Source organism: Phycodurus eques, chromosome 2, assembly GCF_024500275.1.
Source record: "Phycodurus eques isolate BA_2022a chromosome 2, UOR_Pequ_1.1, whole genome shotgun sequence".
NCBI lineage: Eukaryota > Metazoa > Chordata > Actinopteri > Syngnathiformes > Syngnathidae > Phycodurus > Phycodurus eques.
Window position 1 is genome coordinate 33,733,110 of NC_084526.1, and position 14,767 is coordinate 33,747,876.

Below are 14,767 nucleotides of genomic sequence, written 5' to 3' on the forward strand. Positions count from 1 at the left end.
TCCTCTTTTAATTGTATTTTTCTATTGTAGCTCCTGCAGATGTTCTTCCGGCAGCAGGATGAGTTGCGGAGGCTGAGGGAGGAGTTGAGCAGCAAGGATGTGCAAATACGCCAACTGGAACTGGAATTGAACAACATGAAGAATGTGAACCCCAACAACATCTGACCTCAGACAAAGCCGCCTGCTTTGCCTCCAGTTTGGACCTCCAAAAAGCTTCGGAGCCCTCCTCCATGTTTGAGCCTAACTCCTGCTGTTCTGCCTCACACATTCTATGGTCATTGGACAATCATTTTTTTGATTACCGCAATATTGTAATAAAGACAACTATGTTATACAATAGAGTAGCGGTCATTGATTGCCACATTGAGTGAAAGATTGCAATCAGTGAAATGTTATTTTATGTTATGAATTCATTGGATTAGAAAAGGTGATGAATTACGGCACACTTTCCATCAGACCTTTAAGAATCTTGTCTGAGTTTCAGCCACTATGCTTTATCGAAAATGCCTCCAAATCTTCTAGGTTATCCCCAAGTACTGACAAGCAGCAACATTCTTTTTCTTATTGAGGCCAATTTGGTCGATAAAATATTTTCTTCAAAGTCTTAAATGTTACTGCAGCGAGTACAGCATCATCTCAAAATGGCTGACGTACACGTACTTGTGTATGTCTATTACTGCTACCTGACGCTAATACAACTGCTCAAGTGCAGTCTTCTGAAGAGAGCAAACAGGTAACAAGCAGGTGTGAACTCTTGGCTCTGCAGCTAAGCCTTAAGGGAATTTTTTGGGGGCGCTTATTTGGTTTTAGGGCTAATTACATGGATGGGGGTATTGTACATTTGCTTCTATTTATTAGTAATTTTTCTCATATTGTTTATGAGTATGTGGATGAGCAAGTAATGATTGTGATGACTGACAGATTTTGCTGAATGTTTACATATAATTGATGCAAGATTGTCATGGAAGTGGCTCTTTGTTTTGTTTTGTTTTTTTACAATAACACCATAAAGGTAGATCCTGTATAAAGGTAGTATAGTCTCAATAACGATTTCCTTTAGTTGTTACCTATATCACTGTTACTACAAACCATATTTATTATGAGTAAATATCTAATTTTGCTCTCCTTCTAATAGTAGAAAGACATGTATGCTAACTTTTAACCACATTTTAAAACCTTAAATATATATATTTTTTTTCATTTTTTGAAACTATAATAGCCATAAAACCACTCACTGTATTTGTTTTTTCTTGGCAATTTAGAAACATCCTCTAACTGATCCTATCTTTTAGTGGACTTAGAAAGTGCAAAGGATATGTTTGGCTTCAGTACTTGTGTAACAAGAATGAAACGTGATCCAGTAAATTTAATTAAAGGTTGATTCTTCTACAGTCTGTCACTTTGAGCATTTCTTCTTGTGTCTGTCATTGTTATTACGTTTTTGCTTAGTAGCATCCAAGTTGTTGCACCCTGCATCATGTTAGGCGTCAGTATAAACCTAAACATGCACGCAAGATGGCCTAATTTAAACATATGTTAGTGTCAAACCAATAAAATGTACATGATAATCCAATGAGATCCAACACAAGTGCTAAATATTGTATTAGATTCTAAATGAATAAGTCACAGTCAGTACGACACGGTGTAACGGTGGTTAAAGTGTCTGCCTCACAGTTCTGAGGACCAGGGTTCAATCCCCGGCCCCGCTTGTGTGGTGTTTGCATGTTCTCCCCGTGCCTGCGTGGGTTTTCTCCGGGCACTCCAGTTTCCTCCCACATCCCAAAAACATCCACGGTAGGTTGATTGACAACTCTAAATTGCCCGTAGGTGTGAATGTGAGTGCGAATGGTTGTTTGTTTGTATGTGCCCAGCGATTGGCTGGCAACAAGTTCAGGGTGTACCCCACCTCCTGCCCGAAGATAGCTGGGATAGGCTCCAGCACACCTGCGACCATAGTGCGGAGAAGCGGCTCAGACAATTGATGGATGGCTAGATTGTGCAAGGGGCTGACTACCTTATTTTGTAGCCAATTATCCTAGAAAGGAACTATGAACTACGGTGAAGGGCGAGTTTCAGTGTGTCATGTCAAGTTGAGGAGGCGCACAAAAAAAACAAAGGCTAAACAAAATGCTGTTTTATAGACTGTGGTATATAACAGCAGTAATGGCTAATGGATGGTTTTCTTGCAGAACTGACAAGATAGGAAAATGATTGAAATATACAGTAGAGTCCGTCTTAAAATGACCCAGGCTGCATGTCCATCATAGATTTATACAGTAAATGAGGAAGTCATTAATCATGTTTGCAAAAACGACAAAGCTCCAAATATATATAAACCGGTTTTATTGTTGTAAATTCAAAGAGGGAAAAAAATATTTGAATGAGGATTGATGAAGGCCAATTTGACCATATTGTATTATTGTGAAAATTCAAATACTGTAACTACAGTAACAGTTTGCTGCACACATACAGCTTTGAACATTCATGGACCAACCAGAACTTCTCTGTACTGCCAGCACATTTTCATATAGTGCCGATAGTTTGTCACAAAAGAACATGGACAGACACGGAAAGAATTCTGATTCGGAAATAATAATCTTTATGGAGAGATTATGTTGAAAATGTTCTGTCCAAATCCAAGAAGTTTCACACTGCCCATTCCGGGTAAAGTAGAATACATCATTTATATCTTATTACAATGTATAGTTTCACATCAGTTATATACTCAATGTCTGCTGCCATCAAAGAGAATACAAAAAAATATATTTGGTCAATATTTACAAGAACACGCAATATCAGAACTATCAAAGCTTAGGATTTGACATGGAGGAGCGGCTTTCACAAAGGTCAACTTGGGCTATAGCTTAAATGCCTCAGAGGGTCACTCTCAGCGCACGTTTCACATCAGGCTAGCATAGTACACATCATTTATTTCTAGGAAATAAAGTATAATGCAGAAAGAGGACGAAGAAATTCTTCAGCAATTACTGGACTCCAGCTCACATATCTGGACTTCTACTGGATTTAGACATGCACTTTTTTGTTTCTTTATTTTCTTTTTAAAGTGAGGGGCTTAAAATACATATCTATTCACAAACTGGTCTCATACAAAGAGTGAGAAAACACCCCAAATTTCTCTTGAAAGGTTTATTGTTGCCGAGCTCACAAAATGTGTGTCTGCAAAGTAGTTAAAAGTAGACTGTTAAGAGCTTCAAAGATGCACAAAGCTGCAGAGCCTGTGACAAAAGGGCAAAGAACCAAAGCTCTCCTATGGCAGGGAAAAACACTTGGTTATTGGGAAAGAGACTGGGACACATGAGTTCAAACAGTTCACATTTAGCCTCGAAATGACCCTCAATCATCATCGTCGTCTTCTCCTTCTTCATTCAGTTCTCGTTTTCTCTTCTGACCCCGCTCTTGCTCTATTGGAACAACAGTCAAATTGTTTACAATGCCAGAAGAAACTTTGCAGTTTTTCCCCTTTCATTCAAAAAAAAGGAATTCTGTTTTTTCTTTGTCCACCAATCCTACTCACCCTCCTCCTCCTCCTCATCCTCCTCCTCCTCATCTTCCTCCGCCTCCTCATCAGCATCTACTTCTTTGTCATTCAGGTCCTCCTCATCTTCATTCTGATGATGACCACAATGCATTAAAAAAAACAACAACAACACTTTCATATATTTCAATAATTCAAGAATAATTTAAGTCTGACTTCTCCACTAAGGCCCCAATCAACATTCTCCTCTTCATCGTCATCTCCCTCATCCTCCTCGTCTCCTGATGGTGCCTCGTCACCATAATCCTCTCCATCTATAGCTGGGTAAAACCCATGGCCTTTCAGCAAAATGGATCTGTGAACTATGTATAGTATCTATCAGTGTACTCTTTTTAATCCAAGTGTATAATGTGTCAAACATACCATGCTCATCTTTATCGCCACATTCCCAGCCTTCTGCGTAAAGCTTGGTATCCGAACATGGTGCCTCTTTGTCATCTTTGTCGTAGCCGTCCAGATAGGTGAGCTGTGGTAGTAGCTTGAAAACGCTGTCTCTGTACTCGCTCAGATTTGTCACTTCACATGTGTACAGCTCAAGGCTTCTCAGCGTCCCCAGTTCTTTCTGTCAGAAGGATGAGTCTCATGAGCAATGCAGAGCAACATATGCGATGGATAACTGTTCTATTTTACAACTTGTGTTTTAAGGGGACATGTTGAGGAATATTGACTTTTAAAAGTGCCTGGCCACCCATCAAGTGGGACATTTAACAACCAAGTCAATATTCAGTTATCTTGAGCCTAGTTCTGAAATTACGTGTCAGTGTGGGGCTAATTAGCATAATAACCCCCGGCACACAGACTTTCTCAGCCATTGACTTGACAGCTAAAAAAAAAAAAAGGTAAGCAGAGCTACAGTGTTGCACAGATTAGCCTTTCCTTTAGACACTGCACACATTTGTGGTTTCACTGCGGAAACAAGGTGTGGGACGGTGCAAGGACGATGGCGACCCGGCAAAAGTGTGTCCATAATTGGCATTGGTTGCCCGGCAACCTAACTGGTTCAAGCCTGGTGCCTTTAATTGCTGGTTGAGATGCCCTGGCTTTACTTCTAATAAGGAGGACCAGAAGTGATACAACTGAAGGATGCTACCCTGCGGACAGGCGTCAGTGTCGTCGAATAAGTCACCGCCTCACACTGTTTTGCGTCCTATGTGTGGCTCCACACAACATAGCGATATAGCGAGCTGACTGGCTACCGGATCGTGTGAAATGACGGTGCTCAGTACTTATATAGTGGGGGAGGACTGACTCATACCAGAAAGCTCAAGTGAGTGCTTGGGCTTGGTTTTAGACATGCCCCGAAAATCCAGACAAATAAAATTAGTTCATCCAGCTATATGCCTCATACTAGAGTAAGACCCTCGATATTCTTTTGGTATAGGGACCGGGCTTGACCGCAAATAGCGAAAATCCATAAATAATTTAATCCATTATAATTGCATTGAGAATTTTTTTATAACCCCCAAAAAATCTTGAAAGAGCGAGTATATACTGCCAATAAGTATTTTCCACGAAAAAAGGGGGTTGATCCAGCCCCCTGCCTCACACACACACACACACACACACACACACACACACATACATGAAATTGAAATCAAGAAATGGGGGAGAGGGAAAAAAAATAAAATCTGCAAATACATGAATCCAAGGGTGCCGAAACGTGAAATACGTAGGGGGTCACTGACCTCACTTTACAGGATCTTTGAGCTCTTAGTGTGGTATTGATGTTGCACACAATACCACACAATGAGTTTGATTCGTTCATTTTCCGTAACACTTATATTCACTAGGGTACTGTGCAACGTCACACAATTTATACTAATCTACGCGACACACCACTTGAGTTCACATACAAAACAATTTGTGTTTTTTTTACTCTGCTGTCTGCAACCAGGTCAGCATTGCAAATGAGAATCTCTTCTCAATTACCTTACTTTGATTTAAAAAAAAAAAAAAAAAAACGGTGAAATAAAAATAAATGTATTGTTTTTTTGTTTTTTTAAATCAATGACTACCAGTACGTACGGCATTCATCCATGTTTATGTCCCAATTTACCAGTGGTTCAATGGTGCTGAGGTCTTTAATCCTGTTGCCACCTAGGTTGAGATGTGTGAGGTTGGGGCATTTCTCTGCCAACACTTCCAAGCCTCCTGAGATCTTGTTATCACTGAGTTCAAGCTGTTGAATGATTCAAACAATAAAAAATATGCACACTCTTAATTAACATGTTTTTTTGTAATGAAATCAAACCAACCTTCTTGAGTTTTTTTAGCTTTGGCAAGTTGGCGACTGTGGTCAGTCCAACCATTATTGTGCTCAGGAATACCAGCTCCTCAAATTCGTCTGTTAGACCCTCGAGCTTACCATCATTGGAGCGACAGTTGTCAAGAACAAGTGCTTTGACCTACAACGCAAACACATTCAAGTCTGGTTATCATTTACCAATCACAAATGATCAATGATGAAAGTAAAACAAACAACATATAAGGCTCAACCAGAATCATCCTCAGAAATGATTTTTTTGGAGGGCACTATGCTGAATTAAGTGTCAATTAATAACACATGTAGAGTATTTTAATTGCTCTAATACATAGATTCTCCACCAAGTGTGGTGCAGGTACCACTCATGGTATACAGGCTCCCTCTAGTGGTAAACAAAACAATTGCTGCCTAAATACAGTTCAGTTGTATTTAACTTTTAAAGGCCCAGTAAAGTCATTTTTGTGTTTTGTTTCAAAATACATTAAATATGTTTGTAAGTAAGGGCTGAAAACGTGTGCAAAGACGGAACAATTTAGTGCTGAATTGTGCGGTGATGCAACCACGTAACAGCTTGAGTTGGGCCACCCCCAATATATAATTGCTAAGCGCCCTTATTCCATGCAGTGTACATTCGGCGGAATTGCCACTTCCTTATTCATAACTTGGCCCAGTTCTACCACTACAGCGTGCAGTTAGCCATCAATTTACGCCTACAGCTCAACAAAAAAAATATCTTCCCCGATGTGCAATGTGTTGTGTATTATTTGGGCTACGTACAGGGTTAGGGTTAGGGTTAGGGCTACGCGCAGCGTGTCGCAAGGCACCGGCAAACCTGCCGCCTTTGCAGTCTTGGCGGCCCAACACTAGCCTGCCAGTAGCTACAGTAGCCGCCGGCAGTCCAACGCAACGTCGCGGGGCTAGGAGCAAGGAAAAAATATATATCCAGGGGGGCGGCGGTGTATCGCACTACTGTGGCCACATATGGTACACACTTTGGCGGCAACAGCAGCGGGACGCATGACCCGCTGAATTTCAACAGAGGCAAAGAACGGAAAATTGTCCCGGCGCGGGGCTCAGAGGCTGCCTGGCCGCCACAGAATGCCTCTCTGCGGCCCATGAGAACGTGTGCGATGTGCATCGTTGGGAATTCTCCTCACCCGCCTCCGAAGGCACATATTTCATTGACAGCTGAAATTTCCAAGGTGCGGGGTTTTCAGCGCATTCCGCAAAACGCCCACAACGCCTGCAAGCTGAAAGAACGTCTCAATTCTTGACCATTTTGAAGCCTGATTTCACATACTGTGCAATTTTTTCTATCCATTGTCTGAGCCGCTTCTTACTGGGTATTTACGTGCAACACTTAAAAGTTTAATACATTTGCTTTTGAAACAATTATTTGTTTTTTCAACTGTAATCGAGGTACAATTTTTTTTAACTTTTATGTGCAATCATTTTTTTCTTTTTAACCTGTCTTGTCCAGCTGCATGACCATGCAGAATGAATGATCTGTATGCCTTTTGTGCTGGAATAGTTTTGCTGTGGGGAGTTTGAAATACTCCCTCTGCTTATTTTTTTTATTATTCTGATGTTTATTGAAAATGCAGCCGGACAGAAAATGATTTTAGGGGACAGAACAGTCAAGGGGAATAGGGAATACATTTTAATTGAATCGTTGTTTCAATTAGTTCCCCCCCTATATTTAACAAACGGCATAATGTTACAGTGGATTACAATAATCCATCCATCCATTTTCCGTACCGCTCATCTTCACTAGGGTCGCGGGGCCTTACAACAACATTACATATCATTTTTAGGACTAAAACATCTAATTCATTTCTGAACATGTGGGCCTACTACCCTAGTGTATTTACATGTTGTTTATGATGGCGGTACTTAGAGAGCATTAGCAAGTATTTTTGTTTTTTGTGGTCCTTAGTGTAAAAAGTTTGAGAAACAATAATCTATTTCTCAATAAGCAGCATTAACCACTATTGAAATGTGAAGCAATATTTTAACTACATCTAAACTCAGGGCAGTTGTTCAGTTTACATTAAGTAGGATATTTATTTTTTTTTTTAAAAAACATGAATATCTTAATGACAAAATTTGAGCAAATGAAGACGGTGAGCAGTAATGTAAGTGTTCACTTTGCTCCTCGAACGACGCGGAAGCCTACCTCTTGTACTTAATGCGGTGCTGGGAAAACTTTGGTGCTCAAGAGCCACATTTTATTATAACCAACAGAAGAGTCAGGTCCTTCGTAAAAAAAAACAAAATAAGTAAAAAAGTATAGTGTATACAAAATCGGTTGTTGTCATAGAAAACCACATTGTCATAGAAAAACACATTTCACAGTTATTTATATTTAATTTTTGTTAAATTAACTAACCAATTATTTAAATAAAAGTGTGTAAAATATTTATATAAAAATGTATTTTGTTTATGTTCAATAATTATTAAATGAGATAAATGAGAAAATAATGAATACATTATAATGACCCAATTTAACCCCCAAAAGGGCTACATTATTTCAACAAATATTACAGGACTCTTGATATTGGTAGGATTAAAGAATGTATGTATACTTTGTGGCCGACTGGTTAGAGCGTCAGCCTCACAGTTCTGAGGACCCGGGTTCAATCCCTGGCCCCGCCTGTGTGGAGTTTGCATGTTCTCCCCGTGCCTGCGTGGGTTTTCTCCGGGCACTCCGGTTTCCTCCCACATCCCAAAAATATGCATTAATTGGAGACTCTAAATTGCCCGTAGGAATGATTGTGAGTGCGAATGGTTGTTTGTTTCGATGTGCCCTGCGATTGGCTGGCAACCAGTTCAGGGTGTACCCCGCCTCCTGCCCGAAGACAGCTGGGATAGGCTCCAACACGTCCGCGACCCTAGTGAGGAGAAGCGGCTCAGAAAATGGATGGATGGATGTATACTTTGTGGTGGCTGGTTAGAGCATCTGCCTCACAGTTCTGAGGAGCAGGGTTCAATCCCTGGCCCCGCCTGTGTGGAGTTTGCATGTTCTCCCCGGTTTTCTACAGGCATTCCGGTTTCCTCCCACATCCCAAAAACATGCGTGGTAGGTTATTTGCCCGTAGGTGTGAATGTGAGTGCGAATGGTTGTTTGTTTGTATGTGCCCTGCGATTGGCTAGCAACTAGTTCAGTGTATTCTGCCTCCTCCCGATGATAGCTGGGATAGGCTCCAGCACGCCCGCGACCCTAGTGAGGAGAAGCAGCTCAGAAAATGGATGGACAGATGGATGGATGTATACTTTGTCCACCCGTGCTTTAATGGGTGCGATCTATTAGAGATACAGTGCTGTATTATCATTATGATCTTACAAAATGCACTACAGTACAGTAAGTGAATTGAGCGGATGGATATTCACAGGAGTGCTGGGGCCTTCAATCTGACACCAATCAGCATCGAGAACCGGAACATAGACCTGCATAATATTATTGCGCTGACAACGGTCCCCTGTCTTTCCGACGCAGTACTTCTCGCGATGAATTGACTCATTTAACATGACGTAAATGTAATTTAATTTAACATTTAGTTGCTTATCATGAAGAAAACAGGTTTGCTTAATTTGTTGTAGCGAGCAGAGACACGTCTGTCCGAACAAATCGGAGGCAAAGCGGGTCATTTGTGAGTAGGAGGGGCAACGAAAGCGGATTATGCCGCTGCCAGGCGAACGTTGCTCCTTGTTGTTTACGACAAACAAACCCAGATAGGATCGACGGGCGCTTATAAGTCTCTATTTATAACCAGGTATTATAAATCGCTCGTCGTTTGTATCGAGAAAATAAAACAACAAAAAACGCGGCGTTCCAGTTTTTCGAAGTAGGACCTTTGCATGGCAGTAAAATGGCGGCGTGTCCTACTTCTTGAAACAACCTGCGAGGTGTGGACGTCTACGACGCATTCGAAATGGCACAACTGCTTCAAACAAGCAACCAACCGATACAAGCATTTAGTAGGTGCGAACGGAATAAGTATGTCGTATTTTGCCCCAGGCGAGTACGTCAACGGTCTTTGCTAAGCAGCACTGCCCGCCAACGTTCTCTCTACAATACAGTATGCCTCACCATTGCAATACTACGCTAAAAGCGTTGAGGGATTCTGCTGGGTGGAGCTGGCCAGCGGCACTTCGAGGCTTTATTATTAATTTGTCACTGCTTGGCTAAAAAAAAAAAATATTCTGAAAAATATTACTCCATAATGGGCGGTCGAAGCATCGCGTCAATATTATCAACGAGCGGCTTCGTAGATCAAAAGTTACCGCTATGGCTTCTCGCGCCGCTTGCCTTGTTTATACGGGCGCACTTTAATAGTCCGGAGCACGCCGGAGATGGGAGATCGAGTTGACCGACGCGCCGGCAGCACCTGTCACTAGTCAACACCTTCGCAACAAAGCAGCGTCGACGTCCGCATCCTCCTCAGACTTGACAAACTTTGTATCTCGCTCTCTCTCTTCTTCTTCTTCTCTCCAACACGCCAAGAACGCACACGAAAGCGTTCACCGTTCCCTGACAAGGGAAAGCCATGGTCCGCATGGTAACTTACTTCTGACGGAGTACGGTTCCGCAGTTCGAGGTGAATTCTCTTCTTCATCTCCATCCTGGTTCAGCGCGCCCTTTGAATCACACTTTTGAAATAATTAGCGCAAATGCTCCTGGCACCTCCAGAGCGAGGCTGTTGCAGTCCATTCAAACTTGATCCGCTAGGTGGGCGCGGGCTCGGGATTGTCGTCACTGTCGACCAATAGGAGGTGCCGAATTTAGAGCGCGTTGATGTACATACGCACGGACCAATGGAACGAACCCCCCTCCTGTCGAACAGTGGGGGTTTTGTTGTCGACGGCTGGCTGAGGCTCAAGGCTTCTTCATACTCGCGCAGACGGCGACCGCGTTGACGTCACTGCGGTTGTCCCTCGTGTAGTTTGCCTTTATACTCGAGCGCGACCCACACGCGGTGTTGTGAAAATGTGCTGCAGTTCTCCTCCAAGTCGGGCGTGTCGCTACGGCTGGTATTGGATAGGACACCACAAGGTGGAGTTCCCTCTGCATTTTTTTGCCCATTTCCGGTAGCCGTTTGTCCTTTCCTTACAGTAACAAGGAACAAAGCAACAACAATGGCGACCGCGACAGAACAAATGGTTCCAGATGACACGTCTAATTATGCTGCAGTCTCTTACTCCAGTTACACTGAAATAAAACCCCAAGTGACAGTACTGCACACCTATATATATATATATATATCACGAGAAACATTACATTGAACATCTGTGGAAAGTAGATGTACACCCGCCACTGGTTCTAATATAACTAAAAATAAGCATTGTTTTGTATATTTAAAAAACAGTATATTTTAAAAACATAATAATAAAACCACCCCTCCAGTTTCTAAAGGATGGTTGAAAAGTAGCTCCCTAAGTCCCTATTTCAAAATACCTGTAATTTTTTCATTCATTATAGTTTTTTTTCTTTTTCATTTTTTTCTGTGAAATTTTACAAGAAAGCATTGCGCATGAGGTCTTATTCAAAATGAGATATAGGCATCATAATTTGCGATCACCAGTGTACAGTGTGAAACTAAACCCCAAAGATGACCACTCATACAGTCTCATCCATCTCCCAAGGAAGTGGGCATTCAGCCATTCAAAAACAACAACAGCAAAACGTTGAATGTGCTTTCTCCGAAGCACTGGTAACTAGGCGGATTTCATCTTGCGTCAGGGTAAGGTACATTTTGGCATTCATGATATCACAGAATTTATGGACCCACACACAATCCAGTCCAAAGTCATACCACACCACACCATTACTTAAGTTCTCATATATACCATCGAGCCATTTTCAACACCGCTTATCCTGGTTAGGGTCGCGGGACGCTGGAGCCTATCCCAGGTGACTTCGGGCGAAAGGCGGACTACACCCTGAACTGGTGGCCAGTCAGTCACAGGGCACATAGAGACACGGACAACTATTCGCACTCCCATTCACACCGTCACTGAGTGGGAACTGAACCCATGCTGCCTGCACCAAAGTCAGGCGAGTGTACCACTACACCATCAGTGACTCTCATATATACCAAAACAACCATAAAAATTAGAGCAAAAAAACATACACTATAAATTTAGTAATTTAGGGTAGGGAGTTACATTTCAATCCCTGTATACCACTTGACCTCATTAGGGTCACAGGTGAGCTGGAGCCTCTGGCAGCTGACTTTGGGCGAGAAGCTTGGTACATATAGACAACCATTCACATTCACACCTATGGACAATTTTGTTAGCAGTTTATCTAACATGCATGTTTTGGAATATGGTAATAAACTGGAGTACCCAGAGAAACCCCAAATAAGCACAGGGAGAACATGCAAACTCCACACAGGAGGGCCCAACCTAAGATTTTAACTCAGATTCTCTCGACTGAGGCAGATGTGCTAACCACAAGCACACTGCTGCACTTTAATTTATTTTTCATAAAAATTTGGTAGGGCTATCATAATTCCACAGAAGTCATTATGTGATCAGGAAACTGCTTACTTAAAAGTGCAAATTCCTCTTTCAAAGATAACATGTCAAGTTCTAATGTCGGGCAGCACTTTGTCCTAGTGGTTAGCATGTTTGCATCACATTTCTGTGGTTCTCTGAATCTTGCCTCCCTTTGTGCTGTTTGAATGTTGTCCCGATGTTTGTGAGGGTTTTCTCTGGGTACGAACTACTCAGGCATCCTCACACATTAAAAAACCACCCATCCTTGTTCTCTATCGCTTGTCCTCATTAGGTTCACGGATGAGCTGAAACCTATCACAGCTGACTTTGGGCGAGAGGTGGGATACATCCTGGGCTGGTCTGAAGCTAGTCTGCAAAGCACATCTAGACAAACAGCCATTTACACTCACATTCACATTTATGGACAATTCAGTTTGTAAAAAGAGACTGCAAAGACTGCCGCACACCGAGGGACGGAGCTGGACACATTTGCACTGTCGCACACTGCAGGATTCTGCAGCTAGTTTTCATGAGTGACCGACCATCAGAAACTACCTTAGTTGAGATTCAAAATTGTAATTGTAGGTGAATGGTGTCGTAGCCAATCAAAGATGCCATGTTGTATCACATGATCTTAAACAACAAAAATGACATTTACGGGTACGAGGTGAGGTCCAGCCTGCTGCTACCAAGCCCTACCAATACAGTATAAACAGTATATATCTTGGTTTTTTTCCTATGATACTTGACTATATGTATCGTTTCATATCTACTTGTGGCTAAAAGGTAAAGAACATGCACAAGTGGAGTCAATGAATGGGTCTGTTAGAGGTTTGGAAAAGAGAACAAAGAAAAGTAGCGGCCCAGGTAAAACCTGCTGGCTGGACAAACCTCTATTGCCCGGTTCTTTTATTCTGGTTGAGGTAAAACTTCAATGATTAGGCCGGATAAAAGGTTTAACAATTTATTCGAAAATACAAAGTCAAACAATAAGGTTGAAAAAGGTTCAGCGCTGGGCTCTTCTCCACTTGGTTCAGAATAGCGCCCATGGAAAAGAGATAGCAAAAGTTCTTGTCTGCTTGTTTTATGGCCAAAACTGCTTCCCGTCGTGTCAGCACGGTAGACGACTGGTTAGAGCGTCAGCCTCACAGTTCTGAGGACCCGGGTTCAATCCCCGGCCCCGCCTGTGTGGAGTTTGCATGTTCTTCCCGCGCCTGCGTGGGTTTTCTCCAGGCACTCCAGTTTCTTTCCACATCCCAAAAACATGCATTAATTGGAGACTCTAAATTGCCCCTAGGTGTGAATGTGAGTGCGACTGGTTGTTTGTTTGTATATGCCCTGCGATTGGCTGGCAACCAGTTCAGGGTGTACCCCGCCTCCTGCCCGATGACAGCTGGGATAGGCTCCAGCACGCCCGCGACCCTAGTGAGGAGAAGCGGCTCAGAAAATGGATGGATGGATGCTTCCCATCATGACTTCATGCAGTCGCGGACCAATCGTAGCTTCACCCTAGTGTTTCTGTTCGGAAATTCAGTCCGATGTTCCCACCACGCCCCGAGACCGTGGCTCCCAGAGACAGTGTGCGCTCCACTTTCTATAACTTTACTACCGAACGTGTTGGCTATTGCTAGGGATGCGTCAGTACATCCGCCATATTGAATGTGTCAGTTTTACTTGTATCGAGTGGCACACACACTACCAACGCTCTCGAGTTACCGAAGTTTCCGGGGTGCGTAGAGCACTGCGGTCAAGCCAGCCTCCACTCGTAAAGTAGCAGTCAAGCCAGTCGCTCCTAATTTTGTTCATACGAGGCATTACGGTAATAGGTCGCCAACTCGCGGCGAAAGCCACCTTCAAAATAAAAGCTTCCCAATAATACGGACGTCAATGCTCTTCGGTTAAGGAAGGCAACCAGCAAAGTTAATTTGAATCTTGAGATGCATTAAAAATGTAGTTTATTTGATATCTTATGAAAAATAAATGGTAAATGGACTGCACTTATATAGCACTTTATCTACACCATCACAGTGCCCAAAGCGCTTTACAAAGCCTCACATTCACACACACATCAGAATCAGAATCATCTTTATTTGCCAAGTATGTGCAAAAAACACAAGGAATTTGTCTCCGGTAGTTGGAGCCGCTCTAGTACGACAACAGACAGTCAATTGACAGAGAACACTTTTGAGACATAAAGACATTGACAAAAACAGTCACTGAGCAATAAAGGGTTAATAGTTATCTGGTAATGCCAGTACATTATTTTTTTTTGGACAATTGTGCAAAAGATGCAGAGTCCTCTAGCACTTAGAGCAGTTCGAATGACTAATATTGCAATAGTCCGGTGCAATGACCATTGTGCAAAGGGTGCCGAGACTTCAAGGAGTGGATGCAGTTTAAAGTGACGAGTAGCGCGATCATCTGGGACAATGTTGATTGTGCAAATG

General features: G+C 42.4%; 2 protein-coding genes across 6 annotated transcripts in view; one reads left to right on the top strand and one right to left on the bottom strand.

Annotated features, from left to right (window-relative positions):
- coro2ba (coronin, actin binding protein, 2Ba) overlaps nucleotides 1–1,375 on the top strand; it is a 70,448-nt gene extending 69,073 nt beyond the window's left edge. Inside the window, exon 13 of the mRNA XM_061670404.1 lies at nucleotides 31–1,375. Within this exon, the coding sequence (XP_061526388.1) occupies nucleotides 31–165 (135 nt within the window). The 3' untranslated portion in view covers nucleotides 166–1,375. The remainder of the gene's footprint in view (nucleotides 1–30) is intronic.
- A 951-nt stretch (nucleotides 1,376–2,326) lies between these two features.
- On the bottom strand, nucleotides 2,327–10,710 carry anp32a (acidic (leucine-rich) nuclear phosphoprotein 32 family, member A). 5 transcript variants are annotated; one of them, XM_061670408.1, is made up of 7 exons: nucleotides 10,388–10,710; nucleotides 5,812–5,961; nucleotides 5,613–5,735; nucleotides 3,920–4,118; nucleotides 3,713–3,810; nucleotides 3,536–3,629; nucleotides 2,327–3,422 (listed from the first exon to the last, which is right to left on the bottom strand). In XM_061670408.1, the coding sequence occupies exons 1-7, from the start codon at nucleotides 10,439–10,441 to the stop codon at nucleotides 3,355–3,357; spliced, it is 786 nt and encodes a 261-aa protein (XP_061526392.1). In that variant the 5' UTR covers nucleotides 10,442–10,710; the 3' UTR covers nucleotides 2,327–3,354. The 5 variants fall into 5 exon arrangements, with proteins under 5 accessions (XP_061526392.1, XP_061526390.1, XP_061526389.1 ...); XM_061670406.1 differs by having other exon boundaries at nucleotides 3,713–3,834; XM_061670405.1 differs by having other exon boundaries at nucleotides 3,713–3,858; nucleotides 10,388–10,709.
- Between the last annotated feature and the right edge of the window lie 4,057 nt (nucleotides 10,711–14,767).

Coding starts and splice junctions, on each gene's coding strand:
- anp32a (XM_061670405.1), bottom strand. CDS start 10,441: ATGGAGATGAAGAAGAGAATTCACCTCGAACTGCGGAACCGTACTCCG. Junction 3,859..3,919: donor TGGCGATAAAGATGAGCATG/GTATGTTTGACA, acceptor TACTATACATAG/TTCACAGATCCATTTTGCTG. Junction 3,423..3,535: donor GGATGAGGAGGAGGAGGAGG/GTGAGTAGGATT, acceptor TTGTTCCAATAG/AGCAAGAGCGGGGTCAGAAG.